Source organism: Gadus macrocephalus, chromosome 2, assembly GCF_031168955.1.
Source record: "Gadus macrocephalus chromosome 2, ASM3116895v1".
Lineage (NCBI taxonomy): Eukaryota > Metazoa > Chordata > Actinopteri > Gadiformes > Gadidae > Gadus > Gadus macrocephalus.
Genome location: NC_082383.1, coordinates 8,347,879 through 8,367,878, shown reverse-complemented (window position 1 = coordinate 8,367,878; position 20,000 = coordinate 8,347,879). Strand labels below are relative to the sequence as shown.

The following is a 20,000-nucleotide window of genomic DNA, read 5'->3' as shown; positions in this document are numbered from 1 at the left end:
AGACGCCTTGGTGGGACGCTTCTGACTCGTGTCTCGTCTCTGCTCTTGCCTCAGATGTCAGCTGCAGCTCTGCACCCACTCTTCTCTTGATAATGAGTCGATTTAGAAAGGCCCCACGCTTCTCATCCTATTGATCTGTGCACTTGCTTTGTCTCGCACTCTCTTTCCCCCTCTCTCTTGTCCTTCTTAATTTATCTTTCTCTGTCAAACCTCACATAAGTGAAAAAATGAACGTCAATATGCTGCAGGAACAATTAGTAAAGGGAGAACGTTGATGTAAGCATCAGAGAGCGCAGGCATTTCATAAAGTGGCGCAGAAATGGAGGCCATTTGCTCCAAAGGACCATATGTGGCCAGCGATTCAGAGGATTCAAAGGATTCAGACCCCTGAATAGGATGAAATATTATTTAGATGACTTAAATATATTGGACAACCGTGAAATGATTGTGTAGCCTGTGCTAGAAGCAGATAGCACATCACACTGTGGCTACGACCTGAATATGGAACTCGTTACATCGTACTTTGTGATAGATTAAGTGTCAAGAGGACCATCAATTAATTTTGACCTACATGTACGAAAGGGCATGGGTACTCCTCCGAGAATAGTTGTAGCTGCCAGCGAGTCTTAAAACGATTCCGTTGGCAAGTCCATCATTGGCTGACGGCATTTTTTTTGCAGCCTGTGTAAAGCTCAGAACTAAACTAACTAAATAAGCAGGCTGTGAAAATGCCTGTTCCAATTCAAAGCCAATCTATGCTGTGAGAGTGCAGGATTTAGCAGAAATTGTATCCGTAGAATGTAGCAGATTTTAAATCGCATTAGTTGCCGGAAGTCTAGTTAATCTAGAGGGATATCTGCAGGCTGCAACTGTTCATAACAAAAAAAGACCAATTCAATTATTGAACACAGGGATTATGGGATTCAAGTCTCACTGTGGATCTGCTCTTTTCAAAATCGGAATTACTTGTGTGTTCTGAAGTCTTCAGCAATCATATTCTTATAGTCGTCTGGCCTAAACTACGAGGGGATGTATTTTCCTTTATTTGATAGAATCTATGGTACTTCCAAGCAGATGAAGAAATTGCACTGCATTTTTTGCAAGCTCTTTTAAAAATAATTCTGGTGCTCAATTCATTGAAGTGCAATGACAGATAATTGAGTTGCTAGCCACAGTGACAGTATTGTGGTGCTGGCAGTTCTTGTGAACTATAAAGCATTGTGACGAACATACAGCGTCCAATCGCATCATTTCAACTACCAGATGGCTGTCTGCCCCCAGCCCTCCTACGGTCCTCCTCACAACTTGTACTTATACCATGAATTCTGCACTTTTTACGTAGTATAAACTCCCACAAATACCAAAATAGCTAGAAAACAAGAAATGGGTGTTATCATAGAGGAAGCCAACGCAACAACCATGAGAATACTTAATGTGGTCATCATACTGTACGTCTAAAGACCAGGATGACACATTCTCTCTCACACACACACACACACACACACGCACACGCACACGCACACGCACACGCACACGCACACGCACGCACACACACACGCACACGCACACGCACACGCACACAGACACACACACACACACACACACACACGCAAACACACTCACACACACACACACACACACACACACACACACACACACACACACACACACACACACACCCACACACACACACACACACACATCCATCTATCTATATATATAAATCTTCCTTCTCGTAGCGCAGGGGGAAGTGATAATATCAAGTGCTCCTCACTCCTAAGTCCAACTAGATGGATATTCTATTTTGGACACGGAAAGACAAGACAAGAGTCTGCCCGTCTAAATCAGACCTCTGATGATAGGAGGCCTGTGTGGCGTCTAGAATGGCATAGCCTGCTTGACCTTATCTTATAGCCAGTGCGCCTAGTAAACGGTAGGCTAACCTTAATGGCCTTTTACCGTTCACAAGCAAGGCAAACACCAGCTTTCCCCGGCCCGAGTTTTATAAGATTCCACTCAGTACCTGGAAACCGCACTTCTCTCCCTTCTGCTAATTGTGCCAAGTTAATGATTACACTATGCGTATGGTCTAATCATTGCCCTTAATTGTGCAATGTTGTGACTTTAGTGCCCCACTTATCTAGAAAATATTAATAGAGACCACTTAAGAGAGAGCACAACACAACCCAGAGCAGGGATTTGTTATTCGTTAATGCCGCAAAAAAGAAAAAAAGAGTCTGATTAATATTTTAAATGTTCCCCTTGGTTTTTAATGCTCCAAATACTATGGGGAATTGTTTGGGTGACTTTATGTTGTTGACAATTTAAGGATGTTGTGAAATCTTGTCTGGAACACAACGCATAGAATTATTTCCAGTCAAATAAGTCTGTAGACTAGCGTTAGTGTCAGAAATGTGCCCCAGGCGCCACTTATTTGATGATGATGTAACCGGGGTTGAAAACATTTGTATTTACCAAAGTCATCACTTCAAATGAATTGCAGGGAAAGTGCAGACTTTAACCTTTCTAGTATTTTAGTTAGGTTTGAATGATTACTTTTACATTTAAAAATGTGTCACGGTTGGATTTAATGAAATGCCTAAATTATGGGAGTGCAACGGTGTGCGTTGAATAAATGAAGACTCTGATAACCTCAGCGATTGTGGGGCTGATTGATCGCTGTTCAGTAAAGAACATAAAGTTGCAGGCTGCAGTTAATTTGTCAGATTTCCAATACTAAAAACTTTACTGCGGTAAGGAAGAGAATGGTGAGCAGAGAGCAGCCTCGTAGTTAGATCCCCTTGCTTTCGCTTGGGCAAATGCTATAGGTGGTAATGCTAAGTGATTGACAAATCTGCCACCGTCGTGGACGCGCATTCATCTTAATTATAGGAGCACTACCAACATGCTGAGCCGTTTATGGCACACCATCCAAATTCCTGGCTTACGGGAAAGGAGCAAAGCAGGTGGGGACTAAACCTAAACAACTAACTAACTGGCTTCAGCAAACACTTTTTAACCAGATTAGATTGTGCAAGGAGATAATCTTAAGGCTTGAGCGTGTTTATAGCGTCTGATAGGGTTTACAGCCATATTCAGCAGTTGAAGAAATTAATTTAAATAGGGTGACATGGCTATGATTTATGCAATTTATTGTCTTTATTATTTATTATTTATTTATTATTTTGTGTGATATTACATTTTCAGTAGAAGTTTTTTAACAAAAATATACAATGGTATAAATAATAAAGTCTCCCATGTGTAGGCAGACACTTATGTTATTGTAATAAAGGTAAAAATACAAAAAGTCTGGCCCGGAAAAACGTGATCGAAAAACTGTGACCGAACAACCGTGATCCAAAAAACTGTTTTTCCCTTGAATCATTGTACCACAACTCAATAAATAAATCCTATTTGTGATAAACTAATAATTGTTGTTTCAAAAGGATCCATTACCTGCACGTTCTCCCTCAGGTCCGTGGCTTCCCGGAGAGGCTGGGTGGAGGCTCTGAAGAGCTCATCCACGACCTTGATGCCCGTAGTCTTGGTGGATGTGTACTCCCGGGTCTTACGCCCCTTCCTCACAGATAGTCCCCTCTTATGGGCCTTGCCTCCTCCCCGTCTATTGGTGATAGCAATGTGAACAAACAAGGTGGTGTTGGCCAGAAACTCCCCAGTCAGAGACTGCAGGGGCACATGTCTGTAACCGGGCTGCAGGCACTCGAAAGGGATGGTGTACTGACCGATGAACTCGTCTCCGATGTAGTCGTCGTCCAGCACCACGAAGCGGAGTGCGGCCAGTTCAGGTAAATTAATCTGAAACTCGAAGCTCTCGTCAAAAACGGGGTTGTCTCCGTTCTGGGACACGGTTTTCGTTCTCTGCTCGGCACAGTCGGCGGGGATGCCGTGGATCTCGGCGTAGATGTAAGGCTCCACCACATCGCCCTTGGCGGCGGAGCCACGGGGCTTGGGCAGGTTCTGCCCGCTGATGACCTTTATGTGGAGAAGCTGGGCAGACACCCCCGGGAGGGAGTCTCGGGCGTTTGCACTGAAGTAGGACACCTCCTCCCTCATGATGGCTGGCCGCAGCACATAGCCGCAGTTCCCGTTCTGTCTGAACCAGCCCAGGTTCAGGTCCATCATCAGTCCGGGGGTCTGGTAGTTCATGGCCACAATCTGGCAGCCACATTTCCAGAAGTCCTGGGGGTTTATGTTACTCGCATCGATGCGCATGGGTGTGGGGTATATCCTGGAGAGAAAGCGCTTGTTATAGCAGACAAAATCCTCTGGGAATTCATTGGCAAACCTGTTTGCGTCCACCTCGTTGAAAGAGCATATTTCCCAGTATTTCTGTTCTTTCTTGGATATGTCAAAGTCCCTGAACTGAACTGACTTACAGAGGGAAACAAGGTCAGACAGCTCCCGACAGAGCCTGAGTCTCCTGCCCAAGCCATTTAGCTGGTCCTTCTCATTGGCTCCTAACCTCCGTGACATCTCTAGACCCTCCTCCTCATCCGTCACATCCCCTTCGGTCTCAGTACAGCTGGGGGGTAGCCTTTTACCCTTGATGAGGATTTTCCCTCTGAGTTGTTCTGGGGAGGGCAGGTAAATCTCCTCTTTGTTGGGAAGGCCTACGTACAGCTTGTCTCCGAGGATCTTCTTCATGTGCTGGGCAATGACCCTCTGCTGGTGGATGCAACAGTGTGTCACCAAGCAAAGAATTAGCGGATACTCTGAGCTCTCGAAAGCATACTGGTTTATGATGTCGAGCACCTTAGAGAAAGCCAGCTGAGAGGCGACAGAGCTCCCCACGTACACCACTGGTTCGTTATCTGGTCCGTCCCAAACGATGACCTCCAGGCTACGGCAGCCCATCCGCAGTGCTCGGATGTAGCTGCTTATGTCTGACGAGCCCCAGAAGTGGTCTTCGAGAAGGGACGCGTTGTGTGAAGAGTTGATGTAGTAATGGGATAAAGGTTGGGTCATGTCTTGGCACACACGCTTGTGCTGGGGATCAAAGATGTGGCACTCGGAGGAAAGGAGGTAGTGAGTGAAACCGTCGATGGAGAGGTAGCCTCGCTCCCTGCCTTCAGCGGATGGCTCAAACTTCTGAACAATTTCCCTGCACATGTCTTCATTAACGCCCTCCACTCCCTGCTCCACCTCCACAAACAGCATTAAGTCCTTACTGTCCAAATACTCCTTATTACTGGAGAACTGCACCAGCAAGAAAAAAATCTCTGGACGCGTGCACAGCTCACAATAGGCCTCCACAAATGTGTCCAGGTTAATATCTTCTCCATATTGGTCTTTAGCCTTCTGGAGCTCCTTAAACTTGAGTTCTATCCTGGACTCTTTCATGCCTGGGTTGAGGCCTTTAATGATCTGGGTGGCACGGAACAGGTCTATGTATCCATCCTTCTCCATATCCGCGAGCTCAAACACAGATCCGATCCAGGACGTTCGCAGGCTAGGCTGGCTTTGTTCCACCATATCAACAGGGTGCCTGCCATACGACACCAAATATCTCAGCCCCATCACCCACGTACTGACCACGTCCGCAGTGCTGCCCACTAGGTCTAGGGACTCATAGTTATCTCCGTAGATTATAGAGAAAGCACACTCATCAGGGAACTGATCCGAAAGGCCAGTGCTGCGCAACACCGGTGTCTTCTTCCCAAGGCGCACCTCTTTGATGCTCTTGATCTCCAGTTTGGCCTTATCTGAATCTTTCTTGGAGGGCTCCCAGCGCAGCCAATGCATGTCAGGGTCCAACAGGAAGTAGCGGTTGTACATGCGCGAATTGGAGCGCACTTTCTTCATCTCGCAGCCCTCCATCATGAAGGCCATGCAGGCGGCCGTGCTGCTTATCTTGCGGTCATTGGGCATGGAGCTGAAGGAGACGGTCTTCTTCCTTACTTGCCTCTGCTTGGAGCCATCCTGAAAACAGAATCGGGGGTGGGGTAGGGAGACAAAATAAAAGTATTTTAATAACTGACTTTAAACTGTACAAAGAATATACTCTACAAATGCAATACACAATCACCAGATAATGTAAAACGATATCTCTGTCCTAAACACCTTAAATCCAACTTAAATCCATCTCCAAAAGGCTAAGAAAAATATATTCGCTCTCTCCTCATTTGGTGCCAAATGCATGAATTTCTGAATTCTGTACAATACAGTTCTATATTAGGCGCCTTTCAACACACAGTGGTTATGTTCCAGTTTATGAACATTCTTGTTTTTCAGTTAGTCCTCTGTCAGTCCAAAGTGGAGCTCCTCTTTATTGAGCAACAACACATGCTGAATGACCCCACGCAATGATTTAGGTGACACAGCAATATTTCCTGTAAACACCCCCCTTCTATTCAAACTTATTATTCATTACTTGTTAAACCAAAGCAACATGTTTTCACTCAAGACAATAGTCCTATAACCCATGCCATATATTTTGAGATATTTGATTATTTGACTTTGTAATCCTGTCAAAAACCAAATGTCACAATGGTTTGGCTTTGTTCTCAATAGTTGTTTATAAGTTCAAAGTTAAGGCCTTGCTTCACATTACCCAATTAGTCCACGTAAATGTTTCCAAGGCTTAAACATTTGTATTGACCTATTTAAAAAAACAACTTTTAATTGAATGAATTACAAATTCATGAAACAAGCATCATGTCAGAAAGAAATAGGATCTCTTATGGAAATGTATTCATGAAACATCATGTCACACATCATGCCACTGTGACTTGAAGTGTGTGTCGAACATATGTTGGAAGGGTGGTATTCATCTGAAATAGGAGGAACCAATCTTGATGTTGAACCATGTCAGTCCTTGAATGCTTTCACTCCAGTGCAGAGATCAAGTGAAATCTCTGTGCCAAACTTGAACAGTGTGTAGTTGTAGGTACACGTGTTCGCCTGACCTTATTAGACAACCCCCATCTATGCAGGCCCTGATTATTCTCCTTCAGGGCGTGGTTCCTGAAAACCCCCTTTTCGGGTCATCCATCTTGCAGCTTATGGCCAGGGGGAGATGCCACACGACCACTCATCAAGATTAACGAGCACCACTTGCCACCAAGCTCAGAAATGACACAATCATCTGTCTCCCTTTGTGCCCTTGTTTGACGACCTCTCTCTCTCTCCTATTTGACTAGAGCCAACAATCCAATAGTTGTCAGACAAATGCCGCTGCTGCTTTTGACAACCTTTGGCACCCGTAATATATTTTTGTTTGGGGATTCTCAAACATGTTCTTGAAGGTTTATCCTCTCGGGGGGTGGTTGTGCTCTGGTCTAGAGGTGCAGGGGACCACCCAGGTGAACAGGTCAGCACGACCAAGCAATGAAATACAAGTAGTCGGACTGAACCGTAATAATGGTTGTAAGTATCCCCAGGGGCACATACTAAGGGACCACAGGCGATACAAGAGCTGTAATCATTCCCAAAAGTCTATGTTCTCCCCTCTCAGAGAAATATTTGGTTTTTGCATGCCGTGCAATTGTTTGAGAAGTTGCCATGGATCCTGTGTAAACTGTAAAAACATAAGCCCACTCCGAGCCCAGAAGAATATGTTCTGTTGGTTCAGCTGGAACATGAACGTTATCCCGTGACTCTTGCAACAGTTAATTCAGGGCAAGAAAAATAACGTGTCAACCACATCAGACTCGGCTGAGAGGACTGCTGGACCAAAGCCCATGCGTCATGGCTAATTTTATGTGGGCTGGCTGCTGTTGTTCTGCAGCCAATCAACACTCCCCGTGTGTCCCAAAATACCGACCGGCCCGCACCAGCACCAGCACCATCAGAATCATTGCCCCCTACACAATCCACCCCACTTCTCCCCCCCTTCCCTCCTCCCCGTGATGACTCTTAGTCATCAGGAGGCTCAGGATTGTGTAGCCTGGGGCTTAAAGAGCTCTTGTACCGCATGTGTTGTGTGGGTGCTGCCGTGCATCACGTAGGATGTACGGCAGAGGAATTCTGTGGCACAAAGAAAGCAGCTTGTTTGGAAGGCGGAAGGGAGGACAGAGAAGGAAGGGATCTGGTCAACATGATTGTTTCCAGGCCCTCCAGGGGGAAGTGCAGTTACCACCAAGAGGTCAGAGGGTGCAAAGGGTGACCATGTGTTTCATTAGCAGGTGGTCGTAATTAGCTGGCAATCTCGTACGGACATCAAACTGTTGCCAGAGATCTGGACCCTTAATCAAAAACAAGCGGCACTGTTGCCCAGAGTAGGTCACATTCCAGGAGGATGATCATTGATCGTTCTTTTTTTACGACGGGACTTGAAAGCTGGCATTGATTCAGTCATGTGGTGCCGATAGGAAGGATGTGTTGCAGTAATAGGCCCAACTCTTCCACCAGTCCTGATATGGTTTTCGTCAACTTATTGTCACACTCTCATCTTTTTGTTTCTTATCATTGCCCCTCACCCCCCAGGCTCTTCCACAACTTTGGAAATTAGTTTTCCTATGTTTCCGATGGCCTCATTCCTTTCTGCTGGGATGGCACCAATGACCCCATTAGTGGCATCGTAGCATCCCAGGCGGGTACCAGAGGCCTGGGGATGGAGGGATGAAGCAGATGGACAGACAGGGGGCTGCAACAGGTCCACTAACGGCCTGTGAAAGACATGGGCATGTCACACTAACCCGGTCCCTGTCAATGCGCTGACACCATGGCAGTGCCTGCCAATGACATTCCAACATGGAGACGGAGCATCACACTGAATCTAGGTGACACGGTCCATCAAATGTGTAAATTGGTACGAAAACAATATTGAATGACATAATGTATTTATCCTTCACCGTCTGATGAACTTCACACAAACACTTCAGTTGTCAGCAGTAACCCCAAATATGTATATTGATATATGTTTGTTTTTTTTAAAGCAAACTGTCTTCTGTATTGGAAGCCATTTAGTAGGAAGGATGGAAAGATGGGCAACATAGCAAAAAGAAGGGTTCAAAGTTCACACTCTGCGGGTTAATGGGCTTGTTGGGCCACCCCACCCCAGGGCCTGGCCATCTCTTCCTGTGGGACTGCGAAAAAGAGCTTCATTCAACTGAAAAAAAAAATAGAAAAAACACCTCACACCCGCAACCCCCACGACCGCTCGCCTGAGTCACTCACTAAACCGCACGCTCCCCAGCCTCATAGATACTGTTGTGGTGGTAATACTGTTCTCCAAGGAGGGAAGGAAGCCAGGCGCGGCTTTGGGGAGTCTTGCCCAAAGAGCTGGAATAGGATCAGTGGGGTATTGTGGAATCGCTGAATGAGCCGGTGGTGCGGGAGATATGGGGAGGAGAGGGAGGGGGAGGAGGTGGAAGGAGAGGGGGGGGGGGGGGGGATCAAGGCACGGAGCAGAACAAAGCCAGGGCTTGATGACATTCTCTCTTCTCACACACACGCACAGAAGATTGAATGGTGTGTGTTTGTAGATGTGTGTGTTTATGGATCTGTGAGTGTTTGTGTGTGTGTGTACGTGTGTGTTAGAGAGAGTTTGAGTGTGCGTTTGAGAGAGTGTGAGTGTGTGTGTGTGTGTGTGTGTGTGTGTGTGTGTGTGTGTGTGTGTGTGTGTGTCAGTCATGGCTGACTACATTACCACAAAAGCCAATACAAACATATTTTCCGAAAGCGCTGGAAACCCAAGCGCTTTAACGCAGTGCTGCTGCGACTACATCTCAACAAGCCATTAAGCGTCTCATCAAGAACAAACAGCCTATTTACACCAAAACAAGTCAAGTGAGATGAAATGTTTTTTTTTGGTTTCTATGTACACATTTTTATTGAAGAAACTCCCACACACAAACACACACGCAAACTACTCGGGCATCAGCCATAGCGAGCCAAAGAGGGGTCTCCCTGCCCGGGAGGACCTCACAGCTCAGTGGGTTGTGATTGGCTGGACACGAGGCCAGACTCCAGCAGGCCCCCCGTGGGCTGCGACGCCACTCCTCCCCGCGTTGGGAGCCCGTTACGTGGACTGACATCTGAATCCCCCTGCTGCTTCTGCTGGAGCTCCAGGCTCACTTCACTCACAATCATGCAACAGGCTGCTGCAGCACTGTTGCCATATATAATGTATCCGTCATATATTTAAGCAATAGATCACGCCAGGCTGTGGTATGTGCTCATTATACCACTGTTAAGGGGCGTTGTCCGGCCCCGACGCGCAGCAGAGGGCCGGTGACCCCCTTCACAGTGGTATAATGAGCACATGCCACTGACTGAAGTGATCTATTGCTTTTATACAACGGTTACTGTTATGGCGAAACGAAAGTCATAGACACACTACATTTAAAAAGAAACCAAGAAAGTCAAAGTAGCCGTTTTATTAAAGACTACCAAAAAGTAGTCCCTCCTGGCTGCCGCTATGCATCGACGGTCGCTATGCAACACACTTTAGCGTCCCTCCGAGAGAAGGCTCCGATAGAGCGGTTCGCCGGCAATTTATCCTATGGAGCAGTTCACTCGCCGATTTTAGACTTCAGTGAACTGTGCTATTGCTATAACTGTTAAAATTATGGCAAAATGACTTCACACACACACACTAGTAAAAATACGGTTGTATTCTTTGACACTTTCCACTTCAAGGCGCGGAGTGATACTTTCACAAAATGATTGGGCGTCATAGCAGTTATGTATACGCTCATTATACAACAGTTAGGAACCAATCAGATCGCTGGATTCAGGCCCCCCGTTGTATAAAATGTGGTATAGGCCTGGTACAATACACCGATATATTACAATACAGTATAATAAAGTATAGTACGAAATAGTCAAAAAATTCTCTTGCTATCATGGTTTGACTCATATTTAAAGTATCGTGAACAGTGTGTTATGATTAATAACATCAAGTCTGCCTCTTGCAAAATTGGAACAGGATCCCCCAAGGAACTGTGTTGGGTCCCATCCTTCTTAGTTTGCATATCAACGACTTGTCAGAAATATGCCCCTGGTATAGGTCTTCAGATTTATGCTTATGATACAGTTGTCCATGTATCCGGCAAAACCTGTGATGCTTTTGCAGATAAGCTAACCAAAAAATTAGAAAAATAAATCAGCTTTGCCTAATGCCTCCTGTTTGACCCTCAACACTAAGAAAACAAAATCGATCTGTTTTTCCATTAAAAAGCAACCTGCAACAGATTCCTTGAATGTTGTAATTAAAGATGAGCTCATTAAACAAGTAACAGAGGTGAAGTATTAATGGATGATTTGAGATTCTCAGTTAAATTTTAATAGCAACGAAAAGATTTGTAAAAAGTTTAACGCTAACCTTAGGTGTTTCAAGATGATAAAAACTTGCTTGACATTTGAAATGTGCCTTGCTGTTCTTAGTCTGTAGCTATGTTACTACTAATGTGTTTTATTGTATCTTGTTGTACTTAGTTTATCCTCCTTTTTCCTTGTGCTTTATTGTATATCGCTGTACTGTTACTTATTTTTTTACCTCATTGTTTTAATCTCTTTCCACAAAAGCCCTTCTAGAGACGGGTGTTGCAAATTAGCATTCGCAATAAGCACGATGATACTTGCATTGGATAGCTGTTCTCAGTTTGTCTATGTACACTATATGTTTCCCTATCAAATAAACCATAAATAAGTAAATAGTATTGCACAATACACTATTGTACGATAATGTTATATACTGTAGGTCAATATAGTAAAGTACAATACTATATTGTATATTGTATACTATATGTGTATGGAATACAGTATACACTATAGTACAATACAGTATAGTACAGTACATTTCAGTGCAGTTGAACAATAATTAAGTATTAACTTACTAATCGTACAGTAAATAAAACACTGTATCGTACAAACAAATATAGCCCAGTTTACTATAAAGTAAAGTAGAGTATAGTCGGGAGTAAGGCAGAGATGTGAGATGATCAACTGCCGATCAAAAGGTGGAGGAGGAAGAGAGAGTGAGAAGGAGTGGTTGAGGTTAATTAATGTGCGTTATAAGGCAAACAAAAAGGACCTATAGGAGGTGTGGACAAAGGAAAACCTACAAAGGAGAATAACAATGTACGATGAGAGGAGTCAGGGAGACGAAGAACAGAATAAGAGAAACAAAAAGGAGAAAAGGAGCAGCTGACGACTGGCTGCCGCCTGTCAATGTTCAGGACGATGCAATAATAAAAGGAATCCATCAGCGCTGCCAATGCTGGAGAAAAATGTGGCTTCCATCGATTTGCTGGGCTTATCCTATTCTCTGGCTGTCACATTAGTGACTACAATACACTTACCATTGTCAGTTCACCACCACTTATTAACATCCAATCCCCTCACTGCTCCCCCTGGCCAGTGTGGAGTGGAGAGTGGAGCACATTATTATATTTGTGTGTGTGTGTGTGTGTGTGTGTGTGTGTGTGTGTGTGTGTGTGTGTGTGTGTGTGTGTGTGTGTGCGCGTGTGTGTGTGTGTGTGTGTGTGTGTGTGTGTGTGTGTGTGTGTGTGTGTGTGTGTGTGTGTGTGTGTGTGTGTGTGTGTGTGTGTGTGTGTGTGTGTGTGTGCGTTAAGTGAGTGAGTGAGTGGGTGTGTGTGGAGTTTGTAAAGGCTGGTCAGTGTGTTCGACTAGGGTGTTCGAAATGTACTGGGTTCCATCCCAGCAACCTCCTGTGGGCATCTTCCTTGAGCACGACGCACCGATTCCCATCATTGCGCCTTAATGACACCTGAATCTAAATCAGCCGGTTGCTTTGGATTAAAAGCATGCTACGCAGTGGTGTGAATGAGGTATCGCTTTGGATTCTTGAGGTCATGATTTGATTCAAACGTATCCTTATTCAAAATTGATTCCGGATTCAGTACAACCCTGATTTTAGGAGAAACTCTGATCCTCTGTCCCCTAAGAAAGGGCATCCACCACCGACATCCTATCAGGGTGTTTACAGAGCACGGTGACCCTGAGAGGAAGACAATGGTCCTGCACACACACACACACACACACACACACACACACACACACACACACACACACACACACACACACAAACACCTAATGTGTCTCTGTGTGCCTGCATGCGTGTGAAGGTGTGTTTGAGTGTCTGTGTGTGTCTGTGTGTGTCTGTGTGTGTGTGTGTGTGTGTGTGTGTGTGTGTGTGTTGGTTGGTTTGTGTGTTTGTGTGTCTCTCTGTTCTCAAACCAACCTGTGCATGTGTGCTCTCCAATGTGAAACGCAGATATCCAGGTGGTCCATTGTGTGTCTGTGTGTGTGTGTGTGTGTGTGTGTGTGTGTGTGTGTGTGTGTGTGTGTGGCCTTGATAATCAATTCCCATTTTGCTGTTATGTCTCCTTTGTACCACAGACAATAAGGTGGAAAAGATTGTTATTAAGGCACGCTGCATCACTCTGAAACCCACCGACTACTCCCCGGCCCTCCCCGACTCCATAATGATTATTGTAAGGGTGGACCCGGGGCTGGGCAAAGATTCAATATTATTGTTTATTACACAGGTTTTATTAATACTCAGTTCTGATTGGCCAATCACTGCATTCAGCGATCTGTGATTTTTTCAATAACCAACCATTCCAACGCTATTTCAAAACAACCATTTATTGTTGATGCTTGAGGACGTAAAAAATGATGGTATGGGTACTAAAACTAATTATAGTCACATACCGTTTTTTAAATGTCCATATGTGATGAGCTTTAATCAGACTGTGGACCATGTTCTATCTTAGTTGCTAAGCACATCATGCTTTATATATAATTCGATATTTGGTCAAATTCCCCATACTTATCGTGATAATAAATTGTTTTTCTATCTCTCCCCCGCCCTAGGTGATCAACCAGAGGAAGGCAGCAGTGTGAACAGGAAGAAGGTGGGAAATCGTGGAGGCGTTCCAGGTATGTCGGATGTAACACAGAGGCTGCTGTTAGGGGCTCCATTGATTCTGGCGGGCCATCGTGGGGGGAGGTACGGTCGATACGTACAGAGGTTCGACGCGGCAGGGCTCGGGCCGGGGAGATGACTGAGGTCGTAAATCAAAAAATCACCCATAACCTGAATCTAAATCCACTGAGATGTTGCGTGCTGCTCAGGCACACGCACACGCGCACGCACACACACACACACAAACACAAACACGTGCGTGCACTCAAAACTTTCATATGAAGACCACTCTCACTCACACAGACACAGATACACACACACACACACACACACATGCACAAACACAACTACAGAGGCATACAGAAACGCCGACACACCCACACACCAAACCTATCCCTCCCATGCGTAAGATAGTACATGCCGTTTCTCTTCGGTTGTTTGCTCTGCCGTCCTCCACACCTCCAGATCTCCCTATGGGGCCAATTATCTCAAGCACACCCTCATCCCCAAGGCCCCTTTAGGTGGCCATGGATGTGCGTCACAAACATGCATTGATGTGCATCACATATTTAACACTTGATATGTCCCTACGTTATGTGCGCTCTCTTGTGTGCAGTGTCAGTGTGTGTGTGTGTGTGTGTGTGTGTGTGTCATCGTGGGAGGAGCAACGACACATCTTTCTTTTGTTTTTTGCTCCAGGGTAAAGTGGCCCGTTTCTCCGTTGACCCCGCCACTCTGCGACTATAGCAGGGGGCGGCGACTATAGCAGGGGGCGGCGCCCCTGCAGCCTCTTAAGCCCCTCCCCTTCGGCTCCCTATATGTTTGCATGATAAAGGCCGCTGTAATTATCATTGATTTATATATATATCTTCTACTAAAAAGCACAGGTCGAGTGAGAGCGAGGGATAGAGATAGAGAGCGGCGAGAGTGAATCACGGTCCCTGCATGCAGCTGTAATCATTGTCCTTGTCTCTCCAGTCCAGTTCACCTCTGCACCTGTCCACTCAACACCCCCTCAGGCCTCCCCTCGCTCACTCTCCCTGATTGTCTGCCCGGGCGCAGCACACATCCATAAAGCCGCAGAAAAGCTGAATTTGAGTAATGATGGTGTAATCCTCGGGATGACACAGAACAAGAGAGGGAGAGCGGGAGAGAAAGGGCAGGAAGGAGAGAGACGGAGAGACAAGAGAGAACGAGAGCGAGAGAGAGCGAGAGGGAGAAATAGAGACCTTGAGTCAAGCCTGTTGGCAGGCTTGACCCTCTTAAGGAAGGGTATTTGAAGGTTATAATAACCTAGCTCGGTCTTACGTTCATGGTTTGCCTGCGTACCTCGATGTGTGTGTGTTTGCGCGCATGTGTGAGGGTGTGCGTTTGTCTGTGTAAGAGAATGTATGTGTGATTTGGCAATCCATTAATCTAATGTATTTGTTCATTATTGACACAGCAGGGACAGGCCAAAGGAGCATGCATAGCCAAAAGACAAAATCTGATGTGTGTGTGTGTGTGTGTGTGTGTGTGTGTGTGTGTGTGTGTGTGTGTGTGTGTGTGTGTGTGTGTGTGTGTGTGTGTGTGTGTGTGTGTGTGTGTGTGTGTGTGTGTGTGTGTGCGTGTGGGGGGGTCTGTGTGTGGGTCTGTGTGTGTGTGTGTGTGAAGGCGATGCTGCCACACGTGATCTTCATACCTCTGGGCACATCTAGGGATTGTGGTGGGAGGTCTTAAAGATATTAAAAGACGTTGGGATCCAAACCCCTTTGGGGCAGGCTATACATAAAATAGCATTTTTGTCTCTCATTCCTGGCTTCACTATCATTCGACATCCTCTAGGTGTGTGTGTGTGTGTGCTTGTGCGTGTGCGTGTGTGTGAGTGTGTGTGTGTGTGTGTGTGTGTGTGTGTGTGTGTGTGTGTGTGTGTGTGTGTGTGTGTGTGTGTGTGTGTGTGTGTGTGTGTGCGTGTGTGTGTGTGGGTGAGTGTTTGTTTGCTCATTTGAGTGTGTTTGCCAGGATCTATGGAAAAGAGGAGGGCTAGGCTGAATTAACATCTCTCTCTCTCTCTCTCTCTCTCTCTCTCTCTCTCTCTCTCTCTCTCTCTCTCTCTCTCTCTCTCTCTCTCTCTCTCTCTCTCTCTCTCTCCCTGTCTCTCTCTCTCTCTCTCTCTCTCTCTCTCTCTCTCTCTCTCTCTCTCTCTCTCTCTCTCTCTGTCTCTCTCTCTCTCTCTCTCTCTCTCTCTCTCTCTCTCTCCCTCTCTCTCTCTCTCTCTCATTTGTTCTCCATTACCGGCTCTGGTGCCCTCCAACACGTAACCTTAGCCGTCCCTCTTTTGTTTTATTGCAACCCTGCTTTAATTCCATTTCCTCGCTTCCCCTCATTGTCTTGCCTTTACCCTTCCCTTCCACACACCCCCCCCCCCCCCCCCCCCCTCCCTCTCTCTCTCTCTCGCCCTCTTTCTATTGCCGCTCGCCCTGGCAGCGGTGATGAAGACATGAGATTGATACGGGTGAAACAATTAAAGGCCAGACCAGCGGTGGCGGCATGGCCCCCCCCCCCCCCACCCGCGCGGGAGGTTGGCGGGTGGGGGGGGAGGCGGGTGGAAATGATCCATCACTGCCTCGGTATCATCCGACACAGGCAGCTGTTCTCCAGCCGCTCACAATGAATTGTCTGCTAGCTAGGGGCTTGGGGGAGGGGGGAGAGGGGGGGAGAGGGGGGGAGAGGGGGCAGTGGGGGGGGGGGGAGATAGAAAGAAAGGGGGAAGGAGGTGGGTGGGTTGACAGCGGAGATGGCTCTGCGGAGGAATGTTGCCCGGGTACAAAAAGAAATACTAAACTAAAAAACACACACATACACACACAGGCGTGCGCACACAAGCATGTGTGTGCTGGCTGACGCGTGGCTGCACACGAGCGACTGGAAGGGGTGGGTGGGCATGACGGCACACGCTCACGCACACACAGTGTGTACGGGGAGACAGACAGACGCACGGACCCGCACCCACACACAAAACAGTACAAGGATGGCTGACTTTGTGCTGGATGTAAATTTGTAAACACACCGTGGGAGAGGACAGTGTCGCCTCTCTGATAACTGCAACTATTTTTAACAGCACCCAATGTTGTTGTTTTTTTAAGCATCTTATATTTGTGGTACTTTCATTTGCTTTGCTCCCCTAGGTTGCATGCTCACTGTACAACCACCTAATTACTGTATATTATGTAAGATAACCCTACTCGTAGCCATATTATATCAAGTGTATTTTGTGTGATTGTCCCTTTCCTTACCATATACCTGATCTGTTATGTTGCATTACCTTACCTCATCTTAACTTAATACATTACCTTAACCTACTTTAGACCAGATCTGTTCCGTTATATTCATTTCCTTTCAATATCATATGCATGATATGTTCTGTTGCATTACCTTACCTCATCTTAACTTAATAACATATCTTAACTTACTTTACACCAGAGATCTGTGGCACTACATTACGTGGTGTTATCGAATCTTCAACGATAGCCTGACGCCACTGTGTGCCGGTGCACCTCAGTGTCGGAGCGTTGAAGTGTCTTGTTTATCAGCAGCCCACAGAGGCTGGGGAAGAATGAGAGTCCGCGATTAACAGCAAATGTCACCCCCCTTCCCTCTTCCCCTGTCCCCAACCCCCCTGCGCTGTCCCCGCCCATCCCTTACCAAACCTTGGCATTTAGCCTCTCACTGTAAGATACAGCGATTCATGGGAAATTACTTCTGATGTTAAACGATTAAAACGCAGCTATGGAGAAAAGCCGTGAGATTCGATCCGACCGATAAGAACAAGGTCGCTCTAATGAGACCCCGGGACGAAAACATCAGGCAAACACCAAAGGCCAGTCGCTTCCATGCACCAAACAGATGTGTGCGCAAACACACACACACATGGACACAGAGGCACATAGACACACACACACACACACACACACACACACACACACACACACACACACACACACACACACACACACACACACACACACACACACACACACACACACAAAGACACACACAGAAGGCAGCTAGGATAGCATTAAGCCCTGAGCGCCGTTGAGTCTATATGAAACACAATAGCGTTACTCATAACTTCCCCAGACTTTGAGATTATTGGTATGCCTCCCATGTTTCTCGGTAAAGGAATCTCCTACCCTGGCTTCATTCATCATTCATTTCCACGGTGAACCACAACTGTCTGCATGAATATTAAAGAGACAAATTACAAACGGCAACAGCTCAGAATCCGCATGAAGTGTTGGGATAATTCTTCCCTGTGCCGTGACTCAGGGAGGAAGGGCCACTCTGGCTGTGACTACACAGAGTTTTGGAGTATAATATATATATATATGCACACACACACACACACACACACACACACACACACACACACACACACACACACACACACACACACACACTCAAGCAGCATCTCAACGGCAGAAGCAGGTTTGCTGCTAACCCCCTAACTATAAATAAAAGCCATTATGGGGCAGCAGCAAGCTAGCAGCGATTTTCTGATGCAGGGTTTTTCTTCATCTCCACCTGGCTGCTCAGGCGTCCTAGATGCCCGGGCCCCGCACTGTATGGCCGATATTCTGTAACCTTGACGGCAGTCTGCAATGCAGCGAATGAAGGTGAGGATGAGGATGAGGAAGAGGACGAGGAGAGAGAGAGAGAGACAGAGACAGAGAGAAGCAGAGAGACGGAAAGAGACGGATACAGACAGAGACACAGACAGAGAAGAGGAAGAAAGAGAGAAGATACGTTTCAATTTGAAGGTTTCGAACATCTAATTCTTTGAAAATCTTCCACAGAAAATGCTAGATTATGACCTTTTCCATCCACGACTGTCAAGCGGATGTGAGGAGTTGGTTCATTGAGACAAAAGGGAGGTGAGATGAAGTCCTACAAACCTCAGACAAAGGAACCGAAAGCTTGGTGACGGAGAGCACACACAAAGTATTGAAATGGAGAATTGAACAGCTGACATTACAGACAGGTTCTCCTAGCTCTTCCTAGCTGAGTGTTGATGTGTCCCTGAGCAAGACCCTTAACCCTAACTGCTCCTGACGAGCTGGCTGTCGCCTTGCATGGTTGACTCTGCCGTCGGTGCGTCAATGTGTGCATTAACCGATGTAAGTCGCTTTGGATAAAAGCGTCTGCTGAATGCCCTGATTGTAATTGTAATTGTAATTGTAATTCTCTTGGAGAATACCAGCGGAAGCTTGAGCGACATATCAGTCAAGTGATTTCTCTACGTCATCATTCATTTGCATTTATTCACTGAATCCGTTTCCACTGCACTTTCAGTCGCATTTACCTTTCAGCAATGCACCAACTCTTCAACCTCCCTCAAGCGTAAAAGCGCTTTGCGATACGAGATTCCCTCCATTTTTCCATGTTTCCACTCAGGTTTTTCTCGTGCAGAAATTGAAAATGCGGATACAAGCAGGCTGATGGAAACACACCGAGAGAGGGCCGGCCAGAGACAGAGACAGAGTGCTCCCGCTGCGCCAGAGGACACAGACTTTCTCCTCTACTCTGCCTCTCTCTCGCTTTCTCCAAACCTGACCTTCATCTGCCTATCACATAGAGAGGGGTGGGGGGGTTTGTGCACACCCCCACACTCATACACACACACACACACACGACACACAGCCTTGCACATTTGTAGGTGAACAAAGACAACGTGTGCGAGCCCTCTTGATCGTGCAGAGGGATTCCTCTGAATGTCATTGCTGGATGGTATCCAGGAACGTAACACGCAGGAATCCAATCCCTGAGGCCTATGGATCCAGGCACACAAAGTCCATATTCTATGCTATCCATCCCCATAAATACTGTTTACAGTATATTTATATATGTACGCACCCCCTCGCTAAACCAACTGAATGCACCGAGCACACACACACACACAAACACACACACACTCACACACGTCTGATCTGCTGGTGGATGCATTTGTTTCCATCTCTAGAACCTGCTCCTGCGCCTACACCCACCAGGATGGGTATTTTAAACACCAGCCCCGTTGTGTGGGCAGCAGGAGCAGTTGAAAGGCTGCAGTAGTACGGGGGGGCGATGCCTGCGTGCCCCTCTGCCTTTGTGTGTGTGTGCGGTGGGC

General features: G+C 46.4%; 1 protein-coding gene across 2 annotated transcripts in view; it reads right to left on the bottom strand.

The window, feature by feature from the left end:
* Positions 1-20,000, bottom strand: part of plcl5 (phospholipase C like 5) — a 59,093-nt gene that overhangs the window by 13,241 nt on the left and 25,852 nt on the right. The window contains exons 1-2 of one of the 2 annotated variants that reach the window (XM_060039115.1): positions 6,082-6,473; positions 3,457-5,940 (exon numbers count right to left, since the gene is read on the bottom strand). In XM_060039115.1, coding sequence (XP_059895098.1) covers positions 3,457-5,889 — 2,433 coding nt within the window. In that variant the 5' untranslated portion in view covers positions 5,890-5,940; positions 6,082-6,473. Of the gene's footprint in view, positions 1-3,456; positions 5,941-6,081; positions 6,474-20,000 lie in introns of those variants that run through there. The other variant, XM_060039106.1, reaches the window with a different exon arrangement.